This window comes from Piliocolobus tephrosceles, chromosome 11 (genome assembly GCF_002776525.5).
Source record: "Piliocolobus tephrosceles isolate RC106 chromosome 11, ASM277652v3, whole genome shotgun sequence".
Taxonomy (NCBI): Eukaryota; Metazoa; Chordata; class Mammalia; order Primates; family Cercopithecidae; genus Piliocolobus; species Piliocolobus tephrosceles.
Genome location: NC_045444.1, coordinates 111505181 through 111525078, shown reverse-complemented (window position 1 = coordinate 111525078; position 19898 = coordinate 111505181). Strand labels below are relative to the sequence as shown.

The following is a 19898-nucleotide window of genomic DNA, read 5'->3' as shown; positions in this document are numbered from 1 at the left end:
AGTGGTGAGAGAGGGCATCCCTGTCTTGTGCCAGTTTTCAAAGGGAACTTTTCCAGTTTTTGCCCATTCAGTATGATATTAGCTGTGGGTTTGTCATAAATAGCTCTTATTATTTTGAGGTACGTTCCATCAATACCGAATTTGTTGAGCGTTTTTAGCATGAAGGGCTGTTGAATTTTGTCAAAAGCCTTTTCTGCATCTATTGAGATAATCATGTGGTTCTTGTCTTTGGTTCTGTTTATATGCTGGATTACGTTTATTGATTTGCGAATGTTGAACCAGCCTTGCATCCCAGGGATGAAGCCCACTTGATCATGGTGGATAAGCTTTTTGATGTGCTGCTGAATCCGGTTTGCCAGTATTTTATTGAGGATTTTTGCATCGATGTTCATCAGGGAGATTGGTCTAAAATTCTCTTTTTCTGTTGTGCCTCTGCCAGGCTTTGGTATCAGGATGATGTTGGCCTCATAAAATGAGTTAGGGAGGATTCCCTCTTTTTCTATTGATTGGAATAGTTTCAGAAGGAATGGTACCAGCTCCTCCTTGTACCTCTGGTAGAATTCAGCTGTGAATCCATCTGGTCCTGGGCTTTTTTTGGTGGGTAGGCTATTAATTGTTGCCTCAATTTCAGAGCCTGCTATTGGTCTATTCAGGGATTCAACTTCTTCCTGGTTTAGTCTTGGGAGAGTGTACGTGTCCAGGAAATTATCCATTTCTTCTAGATTTTCTAGTTGATTTGCGTAGAGGTGTTTATAGTATTCTCTGATGGTAGTTTGTATTTCTGTGGGGTTGGTGGTAGATAGCCTTTTAAAGAAATGGTGCTGAAACAGCTGAATATCCACATGCAAACCAAAATAAAAGTCTAAACACAAGTATTATACCTTTCACAAAAATTAAATCAAAATGGGTCATAGACCTAATTGCCAAGTGCAAACTATAAAACTTCTAGAAGATAATATCAGAGAAAATATAGATGACTTTGTACTTGATGATAACTTTTTAGATAGCATACCAAAGATACAATTCATGAAAGAAACAATTGACAAGTTGAACTTCTTTTGCAGTCCAAAACGTGCTGCTATAACAGAATACCTAAAACTGAGTAATTTATAAAGAACAGAGATTTATTTCTTACAGTTCTGGAGGCTGGGAAGTCCAAGGTAGAAGGGCCTGCATCTGGCAAAGGCTTTCTTGCTGCACTGTCCCATAGAGGAAGGTAGAAGGGCAAGAGAGCATGCACAAGAGAGAAGAGGCCTAACTCATTCTTCTGTCATTAACCCACTCTCAAGATTACTAACCCACTCCCACAATAATGGTATTAATCACCTCTTGAAAATTCCATCTCTCATTTGGGATTGATTTTCCAACACATGGACCCTGGGGAACACATTCAAACCATAGCAACTTTTTAAAATTTAAAAAAAAAAAGAAAAAATTCTTCTCCTGAAAGACACTGTCAAGAAAATGAGAATGAAAAGACAAGTCACATTCTAGGAGAAAAATTTGCAGAAGGCCTATCTGAGGTCTGCTATCCAAAATATACGAATAACTCGTAAAGATCAACCATAAGTAAATGAACAACTTGATTTTAAAATGGGCAAAATACATAACAAGAACAACAGCAAATACTGGAAGAATGTGAAGTAACAGGAATTCTCATTTATTGCTGGTGGGAATGTAACATGGTTCAGCCACTTTGGAAGACAGTTTGGCAATGTCTTGCAAAACTAAACATATTTTACCATACATCCAGAAATCGTGCTCCTTGATATTTACTGGATGTATTGCTGGATGAATGGTAAGAGTATATTCAATTTTGTAATAAATTGTCAAACTACTTTCAATTGTTATTTACCAAATAAATTGAAAACTTATATCCAAACAAAATTCTGCATGCAGATGTGTATAATAGCGGGTTTATTCTTAATTCCCAAAACTTAAAAGGAACCAAAATGTCTTTGGTGAATGTAGGTAAATATGTAAATTAAGCTGTGGTACATTTCACAATGCAATGATATTTGGTATTTGGCTCTAAAAAGAAATGAGCTATCAAGTCTAAACAGATATAAAAGAAGCTTGAATGTATTTCACTAAGTGAAAGAAGCCTTTCCTTAAGGGTGACCTTGCCTAGACTGGTTTCCTGACTGTCTAGCAGAGCTAGTGAGTCACTCTATGTGTTTGTAGATTTTATCATACTCTATTATTTATCTCCTTGAATGTAGAACTTATTTATACTAGTACCTAGAATGGGTTAATTCAAATACTATATACTAAACAAATTTTGCTGCATAAGCAGATGGTAAAATGCACTGTGCAGAATTACAATGGGAAAATGAGAGCTTTGAACAGACTACCTCCTACCTAAATCCATTCTCTTGTTCATGTTGACCTCAGATTTTTATATTTTTCACTTGTATTTATCCTGCTTAGAAGCAGATTAACTTGTGTCTAACTTGGGTGTCCAATCGCTGGTCCTGCTTCCCTAGATTCACACCTGGCCCCTTGTGGTAACTATGGTACATACATGTCACTCCTCCTACCAGGAGATGGAGTCTTGGTCTGCGCTTGCCTCACGACTTGCTTTGACCAAGAGAATGTAGTGAATTACTTCTAGATCTAGACTTTCAGAGGCATGGAAGCTTCACCCTCTTGAAAACCAGCTACCATCTAAGGAATCTCAGATCAAACTACTGAGTGACAAAAGGCCGTGTGGAAAGAGAGGCCATAAGGAAATGTACCAAGGCACCTCTGCAGACATGTGAAAGTGGCTTAGGTGTTCCAGCTTCAAAGAGCTCCTAGCTGAATGTAGTCACATGAGTGTTCCCAGAAAACCATGGGAACTGCCCAGCTGATTCTAACTAAACCCAGAATCACCTTTGTTTTGGTTCACAGATTTTGGAGCGGTTTGTTATGTGCTGATAGTTATCTGAAATAGTAGTATAGCATTAGGTATTTGAAGCCAAGCAATTTAATACAAGAATGTATTTTTATAAAATCATTGAAATGGCAACATGAACCCTTGCTCAGGGGCCCCTACTGGAGTACTGAGTCCACCTCATAATAACTGTGTTTCAGATGTCAGGAAGTGTCTGTGGCTGCTACCATAGTCACTGCCTCAACTGCCTCTTAAACCTTATAGCTGGTGACTGCACACTGAATTTTCAAGTTTGGCCTTCAAAACTGCCTCTAAACATTCACATCCCTTCCTGCCTTGCTGCAGGGTGGCTAGCATTTCAGTGTGCCTTCCAAATCTCACACAAGTGCTTCTATTTGGTAGACCTGATACCATACCTAGAATCCTAGATTCAGAAGAGCTTGAGAAATGTAGGGTTTTAGCTTTCCAACCTCACTCCCTTAGGTCAGAAGGGCGGTGGGATGGATGATGAGAGAAACCTAGTACCCATTATCACTGTCATCAGACCCTAAATTTATTCAGTACAACACATAGAAATGACTTGAGATTTGGAGACTGACAAATACAATTTCTCATCTTGGTTCTCCTGCTACTAGATATGATCTAGTCAAACCACTTAGTCTAAACCTCAGTTTCCTCACCTGTAAAAAAAGAAATACTCATAGCTAATTTGGAGGGTTCTTCAAGAACTCAACTCATCTTTTATGAAGTTTCTGGTAAAATGTCTAGCACATGGTAGATAGTCAATGATTAATAGCAGTTATTATTAATAATGGAGGAGAGGACAAGTGGACAAAAAACTAGAATACACAGACAGTATCTGATTATGTAGGAGAGCATCTAACAGACGTACACTGCTGAGTCTCCTGGTAAAAAACTGCTTGGACTATACTTGCGTGTGAATAGATCTAGGAGAAAAGACCTCCTAAGGGAGATGGTTTCAGGTCTGAATCTTGAAATATGAGAAGTGCAAGGGAAAAAAATGAGAGAAAAGGGAATATCAGATATTGGTGTCTCTCCCTGGTCCCATTCATGACCTTGTAGGTAGGACGATGATTCTAGCAGTTCTGTGCTATATTTCTAGAACACTGCTACTAGCCTTTAACTTTCCTCCCCTTCATGTTTCTGGCTTCATGGTTTTGGATTAAGCCCTAAACTAGTACATCTTGGTAGCATTTCTACTTTTGCTGCAAAACAGCTTTGTCACTAACTAGTTGATCTAAGATATAGCACTTAGCTTTCGAGTTTTTAACTTCCTTTTCTATAAAACTGAACAACAAAAGCAAAGCAAAGCAACAACAACAAAATGGCCTAATTTCTCTGTCACTTCCAGCTTTTTTTTGTTTTGTTTTATTTTGTTTGTTTTTTTGAGACGGAGTCTCACTCTGTGGGCCAGGCTGGAGTGGAGTGCAGTGGCACCACCTCGGCTCACTGCAACTGCTGCATCCTCGGTTCAAGTGATTCTCCTGCATCAGCTTCCCAAGTAGCTGGGATTAGAGGTGCCTGTCACCATACCCGGCTAATTTTTTTGTATTTTTAGTAGAGATAAATGGGGTTTCACCATATTGGCCAAGCTGATCTCAAACTCCTGACCTCAGGTGATTTCCCCCACTTCAGCCTCTGAAAGTGCTGGGAGTACAGGCATGAGCCACCGGGCCAGGCCCACTTCCAGTTTTGACAATCTCTGAAATGTCTTGATTCACTCATAGGCAAACATAGCCCCAGCAGTTTTCACCATCAGACTTAGCATCATACATCAGGCACTCTACTCCAGCCCAAAATGTGAATCCAACAAAAGAATATACATCTAACTGAATTAAAGCCAACTAAGTAGATTCACACACTAACTACTAGGTTTGGCCTTCACAGGTAAATGTCATCCAACTGATCAACATTGTCTGGATAAATATTGAAACAAAGGCCAGGTATGGTGGCTCACGCGTATAATCCCAACACTTTGGGAGGCTGAGGAGGGTGGATCACCTGAGGTCAGGAGTTCGAGACCAGCCTGGCCAATATGGTAAAACCCCATCTCTATGAAAAATACAAAAATTAGCAGGTGTGGTAGCAGGTGCCTGTAATCCCAGCTACTAGGAGGCTGAGGCAGGAGAATAGCTTGAACCCAGAAGGCAGAGGTTGCAGTGAGCCAAGATCGTCCCATTGCACTCCAGCCCGAGTGACAAGAGTGAAACTCCGTCTCAATTAAAAATATATATATATATATACACACACACATACACACACACATATAGAGAGAAGCAAACAAAAGCAGAAAATGGTAGTGCCAACCTGATGTCTTTATGGAATACATATACATATGTGTATGGTTTTTTCTTTTTTTTTTTTTTCCCGAGACAGAGTCTTCTCAGTAACCCAGGCTGGAGTGCAATGGCATGATCTCAGCTCACTTCAACCTCCGCCCCCTAAATTCAAGTGATTCTCCTGCCTCAGTCCCCTGAGGAGCTGGAACTACAGGTGTGTGCCACCACCCGACTAATTTTTGTATTTTTAGTAGAGACGAGGTTTCATCACGTTGGCCAGGATGGTCTCAAATATTTTATTGAGACTTGGGACTCATACTCAGGTGCTTTTAAGTAACTCCAGTCTAGCTGTAACAGCAAACAGGCTGTGTGGTAGTGTTAGGGAGGCCCCTTGTTCATGTCAGCTTGGAGCTTTGTGCATATGATGACACTAACAGCACCTTTTTAAAACTACAAAAAGTACTTTAACTTTATTATGAATTTTTAGACTAGATGCATCATAATGACTCTCCCATTGCTTTTAAGATTTTGATAAAAATAGCTATTTTACTTCTTTTTGTCCCTCTAGCAAATCAACAAATAAGGAGAAAGGGGACAATATTCATGATTAGCTCAGAACAGAAACACATTTTCAAGCCTACGCATGAGAAACTGCTAAAAGATAAAGCTACAAAAAGCCCTAATCTAGTCGTATTAATAAATTCTAATGATCACGTGGGGAAGAACAAAAACCCACTGGCTTTTATTTGAATAGACATCCCCAAGACCAGTCAATCTGCCATTTTTGCCTTGGGCTTCAGAAATGCTGCACAGTTTGCACTGCGTTCCTTCCTCTGCCTTATACCCTTCCAAAAGCTGAGCTCCGGGCAATGCTGTGATATTTCTATTTCACTTCTTTTTACCACAGCAAGAGCAAAGGCAAGCAGAGTGCATGCACAGGAAATGGGTTAGTGCAAATACAAGTATACACAAAAACCACATGACTGGAAGGGAGCTGTGACAACTGAGAGATATTTTTTAAAAGAAACATTTCCTGGAAAAAAAAATAGTTTCTTTAAATCAATTATACATGTACCTAAACAAACCCAAAATATGTTTTCTCCAACTGTCTTTAGCTCACTTGATCAGGGTATGAAATCAATGCTTTGAAAAACTTCAGAAACCTTATAAACTTTATAGCATTAATCTAAAACTTCAGAAGTGTTAATGTATTTCTTTCTGAGACTATTAGGAAAAATGCATCCTCTATCTCTTTTGAAAGACAAATAATCGCATTTGATAAGTATACATTTGGTATAACATTCTCTGAATATATAAGGAAAACAGCAAAATGACGCTATGACTTCTAATTAGTGAGCAATGTGCAATATTAAAAACAACAAATCATATATACATATATATTTGATGAAATACTCGTATCCAAAATATGCAAATTAAATTTTAAAAACCAGTAAGAAAAAGACTGACAATACAATTTAAAATGGGCAAAGAATTTGAATTTGAGATTTTGTTTTCTTTTAATTTGGCTTTTAGTATTAGACTTTCTTTTTAGGAATTTGTTCATTTTTGATATTTTTCTTGTCCATTAGTAAGAGATCTTTATATAATAGAGATATTGGCCTTTCTTGTTTATTTGTATTACAAATATGTACTCAATTATGTCATTTATATATTGGCTTTTTATTAATTTTGCCATAATGAAGATTTAAGTTTTTATGTATTTAAATATTCTGTATTTTCTTCTATAGCATCTGATATTCCTCTCTTGGTTAAGAAAATAGCTTATTAATAAAAAAATAAACAGTACAAAGTCAAACTAATAAAACCACTGCAATTTCCTTGAAGAGACTACCACAGTAGATAATCCCTCTTGAGAACCCAATTAGGGAAAAAAGGAGGAAGCAAAAATATTCAAGATTAAGAATGAGAAAAGTGATTAGGCACTAATTGAGGAAGGATTTTAAAAACTAAAATCTTTCTGCACAGCAAAGGAAACAATCAACAGAGTGAAAAGACAACCTACAGATTGGGAGAAAAGGTTCTCAAACTAGTCACCCAACAGAGGGCTAAATCCAGAATATACAAGGAATTCAAACATTTCTACAACAAAACACAAATAATCTGATTTAAAACACAGGCAAATTATCTGAGCAGACACTTCTCAAAAGAAGACATACATATGGCCAAAAAATATATGAAAAAATACTTAACATCACTAATTATCAGAGAAATGCAAATCAAAACCACAATGAGGTATCATCTCACTCCAGTTAGTATGGCTATTATCAAAAAGACAAAAAATAACAAATGCTGGCAAGGATGGGGAGAAAAGTGAACTCTTACACACTGTTGGTAAGAATGTAAAGTAATAAAGCCACTGTGAAGAACAGTATGAAACCTCCTCAAAAACTACAAATAGAACGACCGTATGATCCAGCAATCCTACTACTAGGCATTTATCCAAAGGAAAGGAAATCATTACATGAAAAGCATTTGCATCCCCATGTTTATTGCAACACTGTTCACAATAGCCAAGATATGGAATCAACCCAGGTGTCTGACAACAGATAATGGATAAAGAAAAAGTGCTATATATACACCACGGAATACCATTCAGCCATACAAGGAATAAAATCCTGTCATTCAAGGCAACATGGATGGAACTAGAAGATATTATGTTAACTGAAATAAGCCAGAAACAGAAAGGTAAACACTGCATGTTCTCACTCATATGTGGTAGCTTAAAAAAGTTGATCTCATTAGAACAAAAAATATTAGAGGCTAGGAAGGGTAGGGAGAAGGAGAGAAAGGGAGTGATTTGTTAAAGAACAGAAAATTACAGCTAGATAAAAGGAATAAGTTCTAGTGTTTCATAACATTGTAGAATGACTATAGTTAACAACAATGTTACTATACAGTTTCAAATAGCTAGAAAGAGAATATTGATTATTCTTAACACAAAGAAATGGCAAATGTTTGAGACAATGAATATGTTAATTACCCTGATCTGTTCACAGTGCACTGTATAATTGTTATGTGCAAGTTTTTTAAAAAAATAATTTTTTTAAGTATGTATTTTAATAGCCTTCAGATAAAAAGCAACAAATTAGGCTTGGCGTGGTGGCTCATGCCTGTAATCCTAGCACTTTGAAAGGCCGAGGTGGGTGGATCACTAGATCAGGAGTTTGAGACAAGCCTGGCCAATGCGGTGAAACCGTGTCTCTACTAAAAACACAAAAATTAACTGGGCGTGGTGGAGTGTGCCTGTAATCTCAGCTACTCAGGAGGCTAAGGCAGGAGAATCACTTGAACCTGGGAGGCAGAGGTTGCAGTGAGCTGAGATCACACCACTGCACTCCAGCCTGGGCAACAGAGCGAGACTCTATCTTAAAAAAAAAAAAAAAAGGAACAAATTAAATGTTAGCAAAAGATAACAAAACTTGGAATAACCGGCTTGGTCTCTTTGAAAAGTCAAAGTCATTATCAAACAGGGGAGGAGAATGGTTTCAAATTAAAGTCTTAAGAGACATGACAACCAAAGCAATGTGTCTTCAAGATTAAATTTGAGATTGATCAAATCAGCTGTGAAAAAGTCATTTGGGGGACAACTGGAGAAATTCAAAGATGGCCTGGATGACAAAACATATGAAGGGATTGTTGTTGAATTCAATGTGTTAAATAATATTGCAGTTATGTAGGAGAATATTCTTACTTTTGGAGATAAATGCTGAGCTATTTCGAGATGAAAAGTCATGATTTCTCCAATTTAAAATAGTTTAATATACCTGGGGGATTTATGAGTATTCATTGTGTTCTTTTTAATACTTTTTAGGGATGTTTAAAATCTTTATAATACAATTTTAAAGAAGACATAATAGAAGGGAACACATATAATTCAATGTTACACGCAATTCTAAGGCAAACATTTCTAAAATCTAGAAAAATGGGATGATATTATTAGTAAAATATAAATTATTAAGAAATAAAAGATGTGAAAAATCTTGAATAGACCAATTACCATACAAGGGATTTGAAAGTGATTATAGATCTCCTATTAAAAAATATACCAAAACCAGATGATTCCACAGCTGGATTCTATCCAACCTTTGGAGAACGAATAAACCCAATGTTATTTAAATTGCTGCAGACCATGGAAAGAGGCAGAAAGCTCTCCAATTTAATTAAGGAAGCCAGAAAAATCTTCCTGGCAAAATGTAACATTAACTCCAAAAATAAAAAAGGTAGATCAATTTCACTCGTATGTGTAAATGCAAAATTCTCAATGAAATATTAGACAACAGGTTTATTTGTATATTGCTCTCTTCAAGAAACAAAAGAAATAATTATGATAGAACCTTGTTACATATCAGGGTCTATTTCTGTGAGAATAGTAGATGTCAGGAGTAATCAACACACTGGAAAAGAGGAGGAGAACATTAAAATGCCTGGAAAAGTAAAGTACAAGGGTTTAATTATGCATGTAAGAAATAAAAATGTTCCCATCCCATATTTACTAATCATTTCCTTCTTCATATGGAGCCAAAATCTGCCTCTGAGTAACTTTTACAGATGGAGGAAAAAAAGATCCTGGGACATTAACTCCCTTAGGCTAGACTACAAATAAAAGCCAAAGTAGAATAGAGAACCCAGAGACTCATTTCCAGTCAAAAATGGTCATTCTTTTCTTTCAGTCATGTACCTCTGTTTGAGCTATGCCCCAAGGATTCCGGTGGACTAATAGTGATAGAATGCCACACTGCATGTGTATTGGCACAATATACAGCCTGGCAGTGTTTCACATTCAAATCATATTACTTTAAGTGTAATTTTCTCCCAAGAAGTGATCTGTCTTCTAAACACAGTAACAAATACATATCAGATTTAATACCTTTTTCCATAGAAAACATGGAGGCACTCAGCTTTGTCAAATGTCTTCAGCTCTGGCAAGAACTCAAGAACTAATAGACCCCATTAATATCACACCTTTCAAACCATATTTTTCTTGTAGCTCTTTAATATTCTCTTGGTAAGGTTAGGAAAAATGTATCTTATGAAACAGTATTCAGCCAAAAAACCACTGGATGTACATTCAATGTTTTATTTTTTTCTTAGTATTAGGAAATCAAGACATGCTGTGGCAAAGTATTTTTCCTACAATTTGGTTTACAATTCTGATACTTATTGCTGAATATGACAAACATTATACTTTCAATAAATAAAATTATTTTAATTTACCCACCCCAATTACACTACTACATTTTCAAGGCAGTCACCTGTCTCTGTGGACCTCCTTTTCTATTGTAAAAATAAGACAAATATACTTTTCCCTTAATAAAGGAAGGTTTCGTCAAAATTGACAAATGGGATGTAATTAAACTAAAGAGTTTCTGTACAACAAAAGAAACTATCATCAGAGCGAACAGGCAACCTAGAGAATGGGAGAAAATTTTTGCAATCTATCCACCTGACAAAGGGCTAATATCTAGAATCTACAAGGAACTTAAACAAATTTACAAGAAGAAAACAAACAACCCCATCAGAAAGTGAGTGACGGATATGAACAGACACTTCTCAAAAGAAGACATTTATGTGGTCAACAAACATATGAAAGAAAGCTCATCATCACTGGTCATTACAGAAATGCAAATCAACACCACAATGAGATACCATCTCACTCCAGTTAGAATGGCGATCATTAAAATGTCAGGAAACAACAGATGCTGGAGAGAATGTGGAGAAATAGGAATGTTTTACACTGTTCGTGGGAGTGTAAATTAGTTCAACCATTGTGGAAGACAGTGTGGAGATTCCTCAAGGATCTAGAACCAGAAATACCATTTGACTCAGCAATCCCATTGCTGGGTATATACCCAAAGGATTATAAATCATTCTACTATAAAGACACATGCACACATATGTTTATTGCAGCACTATTTACAATAGCAAAGACTTGGAACCAACCCAAATGCCCATCAGTGATAGACTGGATAAAGAAAATGTGGCACATATACACCATGGAAGACTGTGCCCCCTAAAAAAGAATGAGTTCATGTCATTTGCAGGGACACGGATGAAACCAGAAGCCATCATTCTCAGCAAATTAACATAGGAACAGAAAAACAAACACCACATATTCTCAATCATAAGCGGAAGCTGAACAATGAGAACACATGGACACAGGGGAGAGGAACATCACACAGAAAACCTAGATGACAGGTTGACTGGTGCAGCAAACCACCACGGCACATGTATACCTATGTAACAAACCTGCATATTCTGCACATGTATCCCAGAACTTAAAGTATAATAAATAATAATAATAATAAATAAAATAAAGGCAGGCTTCCTATAATATCAGAAAATCATTTTAACTTGGGCATTTGTATTCCTATTTCTGTATCTTTCTTTTTTATTAATTAGCAAAATTTCCTTCCTAATTTCCATGCTATTAAATTCTCTCGCAGCTTTCCCTTATGTACAATGGGGGCAATATCACGTGCTCCATGTGCATTTTAGAATGAATGATTGAGAATCAAATGAAATAATGAGTGTGCTTTGTATATGGTACAACACTAGAGAACTTTGATGTAGTTAAGCATTGGGACATGATGATGGCCAGGCTGACACCCAGGGTATACTGGGCTTGGTATCACTTAAGAAGGGTGGCTCAATGCCATGGAATGAATGCAAGGAGTATTTGCCCCACTTCCTACAATCTCTGGGTATCAAGACCTAATTTAGTCATTTAGTGTGCAAATTTAGTTATTAGTCTAGGAGTCTGACTGTTGGACTAATAACTAAATTTGCACACTCTTATGTCTCTAGGTATTTTGGAAAACTTAGTACAGTTTTCACTTTTATGCTTATTACTGCCATGAAAAAAATTTCTGAATCTTTCCTTGCTCATAAGACATGGACACAGTCATGTAGAAGGATGATAGGAGAGGGCTATTGACAGTTGTGGTTTCTTAATTCTGTAGAGCTTTGACCTGTACCAGGTCAAGTAATCAGTGCTTACTACATCTTATGAGAGTCATTGATGCTTTAGTATGAGTAAGAAGAGTATCAAGTTTTAAAGAGGGAAGAAGGGAAGGAAGGGAGGAGGCAGCAAGGGAAGGAAAGAAAAGAACAGAGGGAGAAAGGAAGAAAGAAGAAGGGAGAAAAGGAGGGAAGTAAAGAGGGGAAGAAAAAGAGAAAACTAGAAAATTCTATGTTATTGAGACTAATTTTTTCAATCTTATTTAAAAAGCCATAAAAATATGAAGTATAAAACGTTAACATGGGTCCGTAGAGACTCCATCTCCAAAATCTTATTCCCATTCCCCACCCACTCACCCATGAGCACCAATAATGTTTTGTAAGTCAGTTCCTCTATATGAAATTGAGCTTTTTGGAGACAGAAACATTTTGCTCAGCTCTGTGCCCTCCTAGCATAGTGTGAGATTCTGTCCATAGTTGATATTCCATAAATGTCTGTTGAGTGGGGTTATTTCTTCCTGAGTGAATGCCTTTTTCCATGTAACTCAAATGAATTGGCTAATCCAAACGTTGATAAAACTTGATTGCAGCCTCTGCATTCTATATATTAGTATAATCTTGATTTGAGAACATTTAGCAAAATGTGCAACCACTGGTTTCTAAAATGTCTGTTCCAGCCATTTGGGGAGTTCCCTTAATGATCTGTCTACAATTTTAGACAGTGAGACATGGGATACATAAGCTGAACAACCCCATTTTATAATATATTAAAATTCAAGTGAAATAATATATGTGAAACTATTATCCAAACTGTAGCACATTATGTTATAGTTACATATTGTCACACAATAGTGGGTTAATATTATAAGAATTACATTGTTATTGTTATTCTTATTCATGAAATTCCATAGTCATTGATTTGGGTTAAGACATTGTCCCCAGAATGCCCATTAAATCCCCAGCCTTGGCTCCAAGAAAATACCCATCCATCCTTCTCACAAAGGTTCATATGAGAATCAAATATATGAAGACATGGAAGTTTATTTAATTCCTGAGTTAAATGAAAGTGTAGGAATAATAACAGTTATTGAAGACCATGTGCTAGTCACTTTTTAAGAAATTTACACTAATTTAAGTAACTCAGCAGCCCAGCCACACAACTACTACCTTAATTGTGTAGGTAAGAAAACTGAGGCTTACGGAGTTGGGATTTGAACAAAGGTAATTGGATTTCAGAGTATGTACTTTAACCACTATTCTACAATATTACAAGCCCTTGAAGATTCACTTATTAACTAGCTATTCCAAGAAACTTAACATACTTCATGATATTTGCATAGATTTGCCTTTACCAAGCATCTGAGCCGAGTTTCTCCAGGGATCTGAGAGATGGGTGACCAGCAGAGAGTCAAGGTCCCAAATCAGCAGACCTGAAGTTACATTTCCATAACAAAAAATAAGTGTATTTATGCTACAAGGGCAGGGGCAAGGGTCGATACTCAGCTCTCTCTCCTTGGTGTCCGAAGGAAGCTTAACTAAAACCTACATGATCATAAGGGCTGAGGAGAGTCTCTGAAGTATCACTATTGACATGCCCTGGTGTGAGAGGTATGCTATCAACACTTATACCTGCCTTCCTACTCAGTGTGACCCATGGAATTAACATCATACAGGGTATGGGTTGGGCAAACAGGCATTTGCTCATTAAACCCTCTCACACCAGTGCTCTGGGTGACCTCCTGAAGCTGGAGAAAGTACAATTAGGTGTATTAATTGTACAATTAACAAATTGCAAGTGATTTTCTGTTACTCAATATGGTTGGAGAATGGGTTGTGTGTGCTACTCAGTGTTTTGGATCAGCGAGTTGCCTTGTGCAGGGAACATTCTGATGTATTATCGATTACTACAGCCTTCCCTTTCAGCACATCTTTCTCTTCTCCTCTCTGACTTTCTGTGTGTCAGGCACACCCAGCTCTCTGACTGCACTAGCCCATCTGAGCCCTTTGGAAAGTCATCCATAAGCTGATATTTATTGAGTACCTACAGTGTTTTGAAACCAGAGACAAAGGCAGTGTTTTGAAACCAGAGACAAAGATTAGGTACCTCTTCTCAGGAAGCTCAAGTTAATTCAAATGTGCTTAATCGATTCTCTCAGGGGAATATGCATTTAGCGACATCAAGGCTGGGTACACTTGGGAACGGGTACATTTGAAGGGAGCTGTTCCTACAGATTTCTTCATGTGCCAACACAGAGGCAACCACCTACTTTGCTTACCCTGAAAGGTGGTGTTGCTCCCACACTGAGTACCAGTATGAAAGCATACAATACATGATACAGTTCTTTGTTATGCAGGCTGTCTTGGAACTAGATGATGTTTCAAATGGCACTTCTCAAATCTTCCGGAGCCTCTTACGCCTGTTATGATTTCTAGAATGTGCTGAAATGATCCTCAATCAGCATCTCTGGCTAATTGAATCCTGGCTAACAAAGAGCTGACTAAAGTGCATTTATCAAGTGCTTAGGAATTCTTTATACCCAAATGTGACCTTGTGTTAAAACTATCTATCATTGGCTTTAGAAAGCGGCAGGGTCATGGATCCATAAAAAGCTGTTAAGAAAAAACCATACTACTTGGAGAGTCTGTCCCAGATCTCTCCAGACCAGTATCCAGGGGTCAGAATTTCTCTGCCCCCTATCTGGTCCAACATTGAGTTGGAGAACCACCCTGGGTATGACCCAGGAAGAGACTTCTTAAGAAGGCTTTCATCAGATATCTAGAGACAAAGTGCAGGCCAGATGGGTATGGGCAAGAGAGGAGCAGAGACAGCGTAACTATGAAGTCCACCCCCGACCTGACCATCCTACATAGTAACCCTGCAAGTTGGTTCTTGACTCCTCATCCTAAGGCCACCCAAAGTCTCTTACCCCCACAACGCTGATTTATTGGTTTTGAGTTCGTGTTAGTAGCTTAAACTGTCTCCTTGATTTCTCTGTATTTATTTGTTCACTTGGTTACTTGCCGTCTCCCACCCGACCCTGAAAAAGCCTATCAGCTCCACACAGCCTTAAAGTGTAGTTGCTAAGTTCCTCTCCGTTTCCTTGGTTTCCAGAACAGTGTGAGCTGGCATATAGTAGGCGCTTAATAAATACTCACTGAAGGAGTGAATGAATGGGGAAGCTTATTCCAAGGCCCTGAGCATGGACTTCTGGCAAGTGAGCCTACTAAACGCTGGCGTGGGTGATGCTGCTGGGATCCCAGCCACCAGATCTTTAATAAGCCTCTGACCCCTTCCTGAGGATGGCAGGGCGCACGGAGCTTGGCCCCCTCCCACTCGCCGGACCCAGAAAACGGCAAAGAGGTCTAAACGGCAAATGCATCCAGGGCTCCAACTCTCCCAGCAGCCTCCAAATGAGGCTGACGGCCTTGGACAGGCGACAGCCTTGGACAGGCCCCGCCCGGAGCCCCGCGGCGGCCGCCCGCCGCCCTCCCCCTCTCCCGCAGCCTGCAGTCCCCCCGGGCGGCGTGGACAGCCCTGGCCGGCCAGCTGAGCCCGTGTGGGCGGCGCGGGCGGGAGCCGCCCCACACGCGTCCCGCGACGCCGGCTCCAGATGCGCGGCTGCAGGGCCCCGGCCGCCCGCCGAGTTGGCCGCGCGCGCCCGGGGGAGCGCAGAGTTTGGAAAGTCTTCGAGAAGCTTCAGAGGAGGGAAGGGGGTGGGAAGAGTGGGGGTGCAAGAGAGAAAAACCCGCCTCTTGCGAGTTGAGCGAGGAAGAGGGGGGGAAAGGCTCCGAGTTCCGCTTCCTGAACGGCGGGTGGATAGAGAAGGTTGGCGCGGGGAAGACCGGCGGGACACGCGCCCCGGGCCAGCGGCGCGATCGGCGTGGCAGGCGATGGCCGGTGAGCGGACCCGCAGGTTCACCCGGAGCCTCTTGAGACCTGGGCAGGCGGCCGAGCTCCGGCACAGCGCCGCGTCCGCCGCGGCGGTGGTCGTCAGCAGCCGGCAGCAACAGCGGGTGAGTGCGGGCGCGTCCTCCGCGCCTTCCCGCGCGCCCCAGGCGCCCGAGGGGAACGGAGCCCGGCCTCCCCAAAAGCTCCGCGGGCCCAGGTCCCCACAGCTAGCGGGTCCTCTCCTCCGCACTCCCTCCCCCGCCGCCTCTGCGGGCGCCCCCAGCGCCACCTCCGCGAGTCAGCGCCACCGAAGTGTAAGGACCGGGGGCGCATTTGTGCACGCGGGACGCTTGGAGGAACAGCTGCGTGGGCAGCAGAAGCACAGCGTGGGAGAGGATGTGCACGGGGTTTAACGGCGCGGGAAGGGACCGAAATGCACTGGCAGTCATATTGGTGCTAAGTGATAAGAGTGCCAGAGACCCCGGGTGGGGTCGGGGGGGATCTACAGAACGGGGACCCCTTGGTCCGCAGGTCTGCGTGTCTCTCTCACCCTCCAGAGAACAGACCAGTGTGCTGAGAGAGGGATGCAGTCAGTGGTCCTCGCCCTGGTTAGAGCTGGGACCCCCCGACCTTAACTATCGCGGAAATAGATGTACTTGGAACTACCCTCCCACCGCAGAGTAAAAACCCACAAACCACTTAATATTCCTCCAGAAAGAGCTGAGGAACATAGGCTGGAGGAGACATGGGTCATTGGGTCTCCAGCGGTTTCTGGTATTTTTCTAAGATGTTTCGCGGGGTTCTCCCGCCAGCAGTGCTTTACTAGTTACTTCCTTATTGAAACGCCTTCTAAGTGCTGGGTGATTTCCGCGGGAAGTCCCTGGGGCAGCAGCCAGCATTTGATGCTAGGATCCTCTCCATACCAGCCCAGATGTTCCTGCGTTGCAGTAGGTCCACACTGCAGGGGAGAGGTGGCAAGAGACAAATCAACTCTAGTGGAAACGGGAAGCGAGTGGGAACAACAGCCTTTCAGCAAGACCGAGGCTCAGCAGCCCGCGCTCTTGGCCTGCGTTTGGTGGACCGGAATCCGGGTTGTGTGTTTCATTTTCTTTTTTGCCAGTAAATATCATTAGGAACTAAACGGCTCTTTTTAAGAGTGTGAAAGTGTTACTCTTGCCAGTCACCAATGAGGAGGGCGCCAAAAGCTGCCCAGAGCCAGTTCCCACAGCCAGGACTATTCTCTAAAGCCAGAGGTCGGAAAGTTGAACAGAACGGAAGCAAATTGCCTGGCAGAGGGAAGAGTCATCGAGCGCCCAGGGGGTGTAGAGTGGGCGGGGGTGATTGGAGTGTGAAACGAATTGGTGGCCAGGGTGCCTTCTCTTGCACTAACAGTAGCTGCAGTCCGCAGTTACCCAGAGGTGGTTCAACTGTTAGCTTACTCTGTGCCAGGGCAGCATGTGGTTGTGCTATCAGCGTACACATTTTCAGGACAGCAAAGACAAACTGTTCGAAAGAACATTCGAAGAAAAGATTCAATTCGAGTAAAAGTAGAGATAAGAAAATCTCCAGACAGTAGTAGAAAGTACTTTTTATTTTTGAATGATCATTCAGGATTGTGGTTTTGTCATTTTCTGCCATTCCCTTGACAATAACTTTATTTTGCAGTTGACTCATTGGACTGAATCTCACTGAGGATCTGATAGAAACACAAAGCGTTCAATTGGAATAAACAGCTTAAAGTGTTGTTTTTTTTTTTTTAAGTAGATTCTCCTAGAATTTTTGTAGCACTAGAATTTCTATAAAGAGTATGCATCCCATACCCTTCTACACATCACACACACACACACCGCTTCTCCAAACTTATGTCAGATTTGAAATCCTAGGGTATCTTGTCAAAATGAATAAGCTCGGTGTCTTCAAAAAGAGATGGGGGAGGGGAGATTCACTGGCAAAGGTGGTTCTGACTCCCCTTGCTTCGCTTCAGCACCTTGGCCAACACTCCTAAACTAGCTTTTGCCAAGGCATTTCATGGGATCTTACACATCTAGGCAGGCAGTTTTGGCTGCTATTTTGGCAGCAAGAACACATATGCTTTGCATTCCATCCCATCAGTTAACTCTTGAAGGGAAACAGAAAGGTGATGAGTTCTCTGAACTGGCACCTGAACTCGGTGGGATTCTGTAGGGGTATAGCATCCCTTTTGAACCTAAAACCTTGTCGTTGGACTATGTGGTAGAGACCAATCTTAGCCTACATTGATCCAATCCCTTAAGGCTCTTTATATCTGCTGCTTCAAGTTATCAAAACATGGTTGTCAAGGGAGAAAAATAATAGGATGTTGGGGAAAATACTATGGGTACCCGACTTCAATACAGACTCATAGAACTGTGGGTGTGTATTGGAGCAAGCCATCCTCTACTGCAAGGTATTTGAAAGACACTAGAAAGTCCTGCTGAGAAAAACTATCTTACTGCTAGATTTATATAGTCCCCTTTCCGAAATCCCTGTTTTGGGGACCCAAATCCTCCAGGACATTGGCGAAAATGTGCCATAGGGTTTGAACTCTACTCTATCCAATAAGTTTAGAAAAGATTGTCAGATTAACAAGGTAGTTTTGGTCTCTGAGAATGGGATGTGTATACATACACAGAGAGAGGTAAGACAGGAAGCCTTCAAAATGTGTTTGAATATGGAGAGCAGAGATCAAGGAGATGATGAGTGAGGGTAATGACTGGGAAAGCCGAGTTTTTAAGGCAGTTGAGGACAGTAGAGGTGTATGCCAAAGCAAATTTGATGTCAGTTTTTACCCAAGATGCTGTATGTAGTAGGCTTATGTACTTGCAGACTCTTAGACAGGACCCACCTTATTCTTCACCCCTCCCAAGAACAGTAATGAGCAAAAACATACATTTCAAAAGGAGAAATATTTGCTCCTTCATTATCCTAAAATTCTCCATAGAAAATAAATGAAAGACAACTCATTCAAACATCAATTCAAAGGATCAAGTTCACATAATTTCCTGAAATCTCATTCCTGATTGTTTCATAAAGCAAGCTTCTCTAGGGTAAAATTTCAGCCGAAAATGATTAGAAACGTTTGTCTCATATCAGAACTGGAGTGTTTTATTACATTTGGTTGAATATACATACCATGTTGGCTTCAAAGGTGTAATGCCACTAATGAGAAATTCCTTTTTGATAAGAAGCTCATCTTTTAAAATGAATGAGGTGTATCTGTACCCTAGCATGAATTAGTTCATTTCGATAGCTTTCTATAATTCATTAAGATATACATTTAGGATCTGTGCACCTTTCTGCATATATATTGTATTTGAGAGCGTTTCAAAAGAAACATACTTTTTAAAAAAGTATAGGTTAACTTTTTGCAAACACCCCATGAGATCTGTCACTTTGAGAGAAATAGGGTTTTATTTATGGAATGTTTTAGGTGGGCTAGTGCAATGCAAGGCTTCAGGTAACCAGAAGGATGAGATCTCCATAGAGTCAGATGATGGAAAGGAAGCATTTACTAGAGATCAAATAATCATTTGGTCAGTTTTGGCCTAAAGTCATTCATTCGGAGCTTACCACTTTAGTTACATGCACTTTTAATGCCTTTATGATATTTACTCTATTATTAGACAAAAACTCCTCATTTTTGATTGTATCTAATTTTGTTATTAACTTATTTTAAAGAGAAAGCATCCTGCCAGAAGTGATTATACTTAACCGGTAAGTTTTCTCCCTTCCTACCCAACCAGAAAGGGTAAGGGGTAAAGAGAGGAAAGTATTTATTTCGGTAAATTCTATTTCTTTTCTGTGATGTTTCCTAACTCTTCAGGCCTCCAATAATACC

The 19898-nt window shown here is 40.3% G+C and overlaps 1 protein-coding gene across 2 annotated transcripts in view; it reads left to right on the top strand.

Annotated features, from left to right (window-relative positions):
- Positions 1-15937: 15937 nt before the first annotated feature.
- DOCK10 (dedicator of cytokinesis 10) overlaps positions 15938-19898 on the top strand; it is a 279809-nt gene continuing 275848 nt past the window's right edge. For both annotated transcript variants that reach the window (XM_023222406.1, XM_023222396.2), the window contains exon 1: positions 15938-16167. In XM_023222406.1, coding sequence (XP_023078174.1) covers positions 16045-16167 — 123 coding nt within the window. In that variant the 5' untranslated portion in view covers positions 15938-16044. The remainder of the gene's footprint in view (positions 16168-19898) is intronic.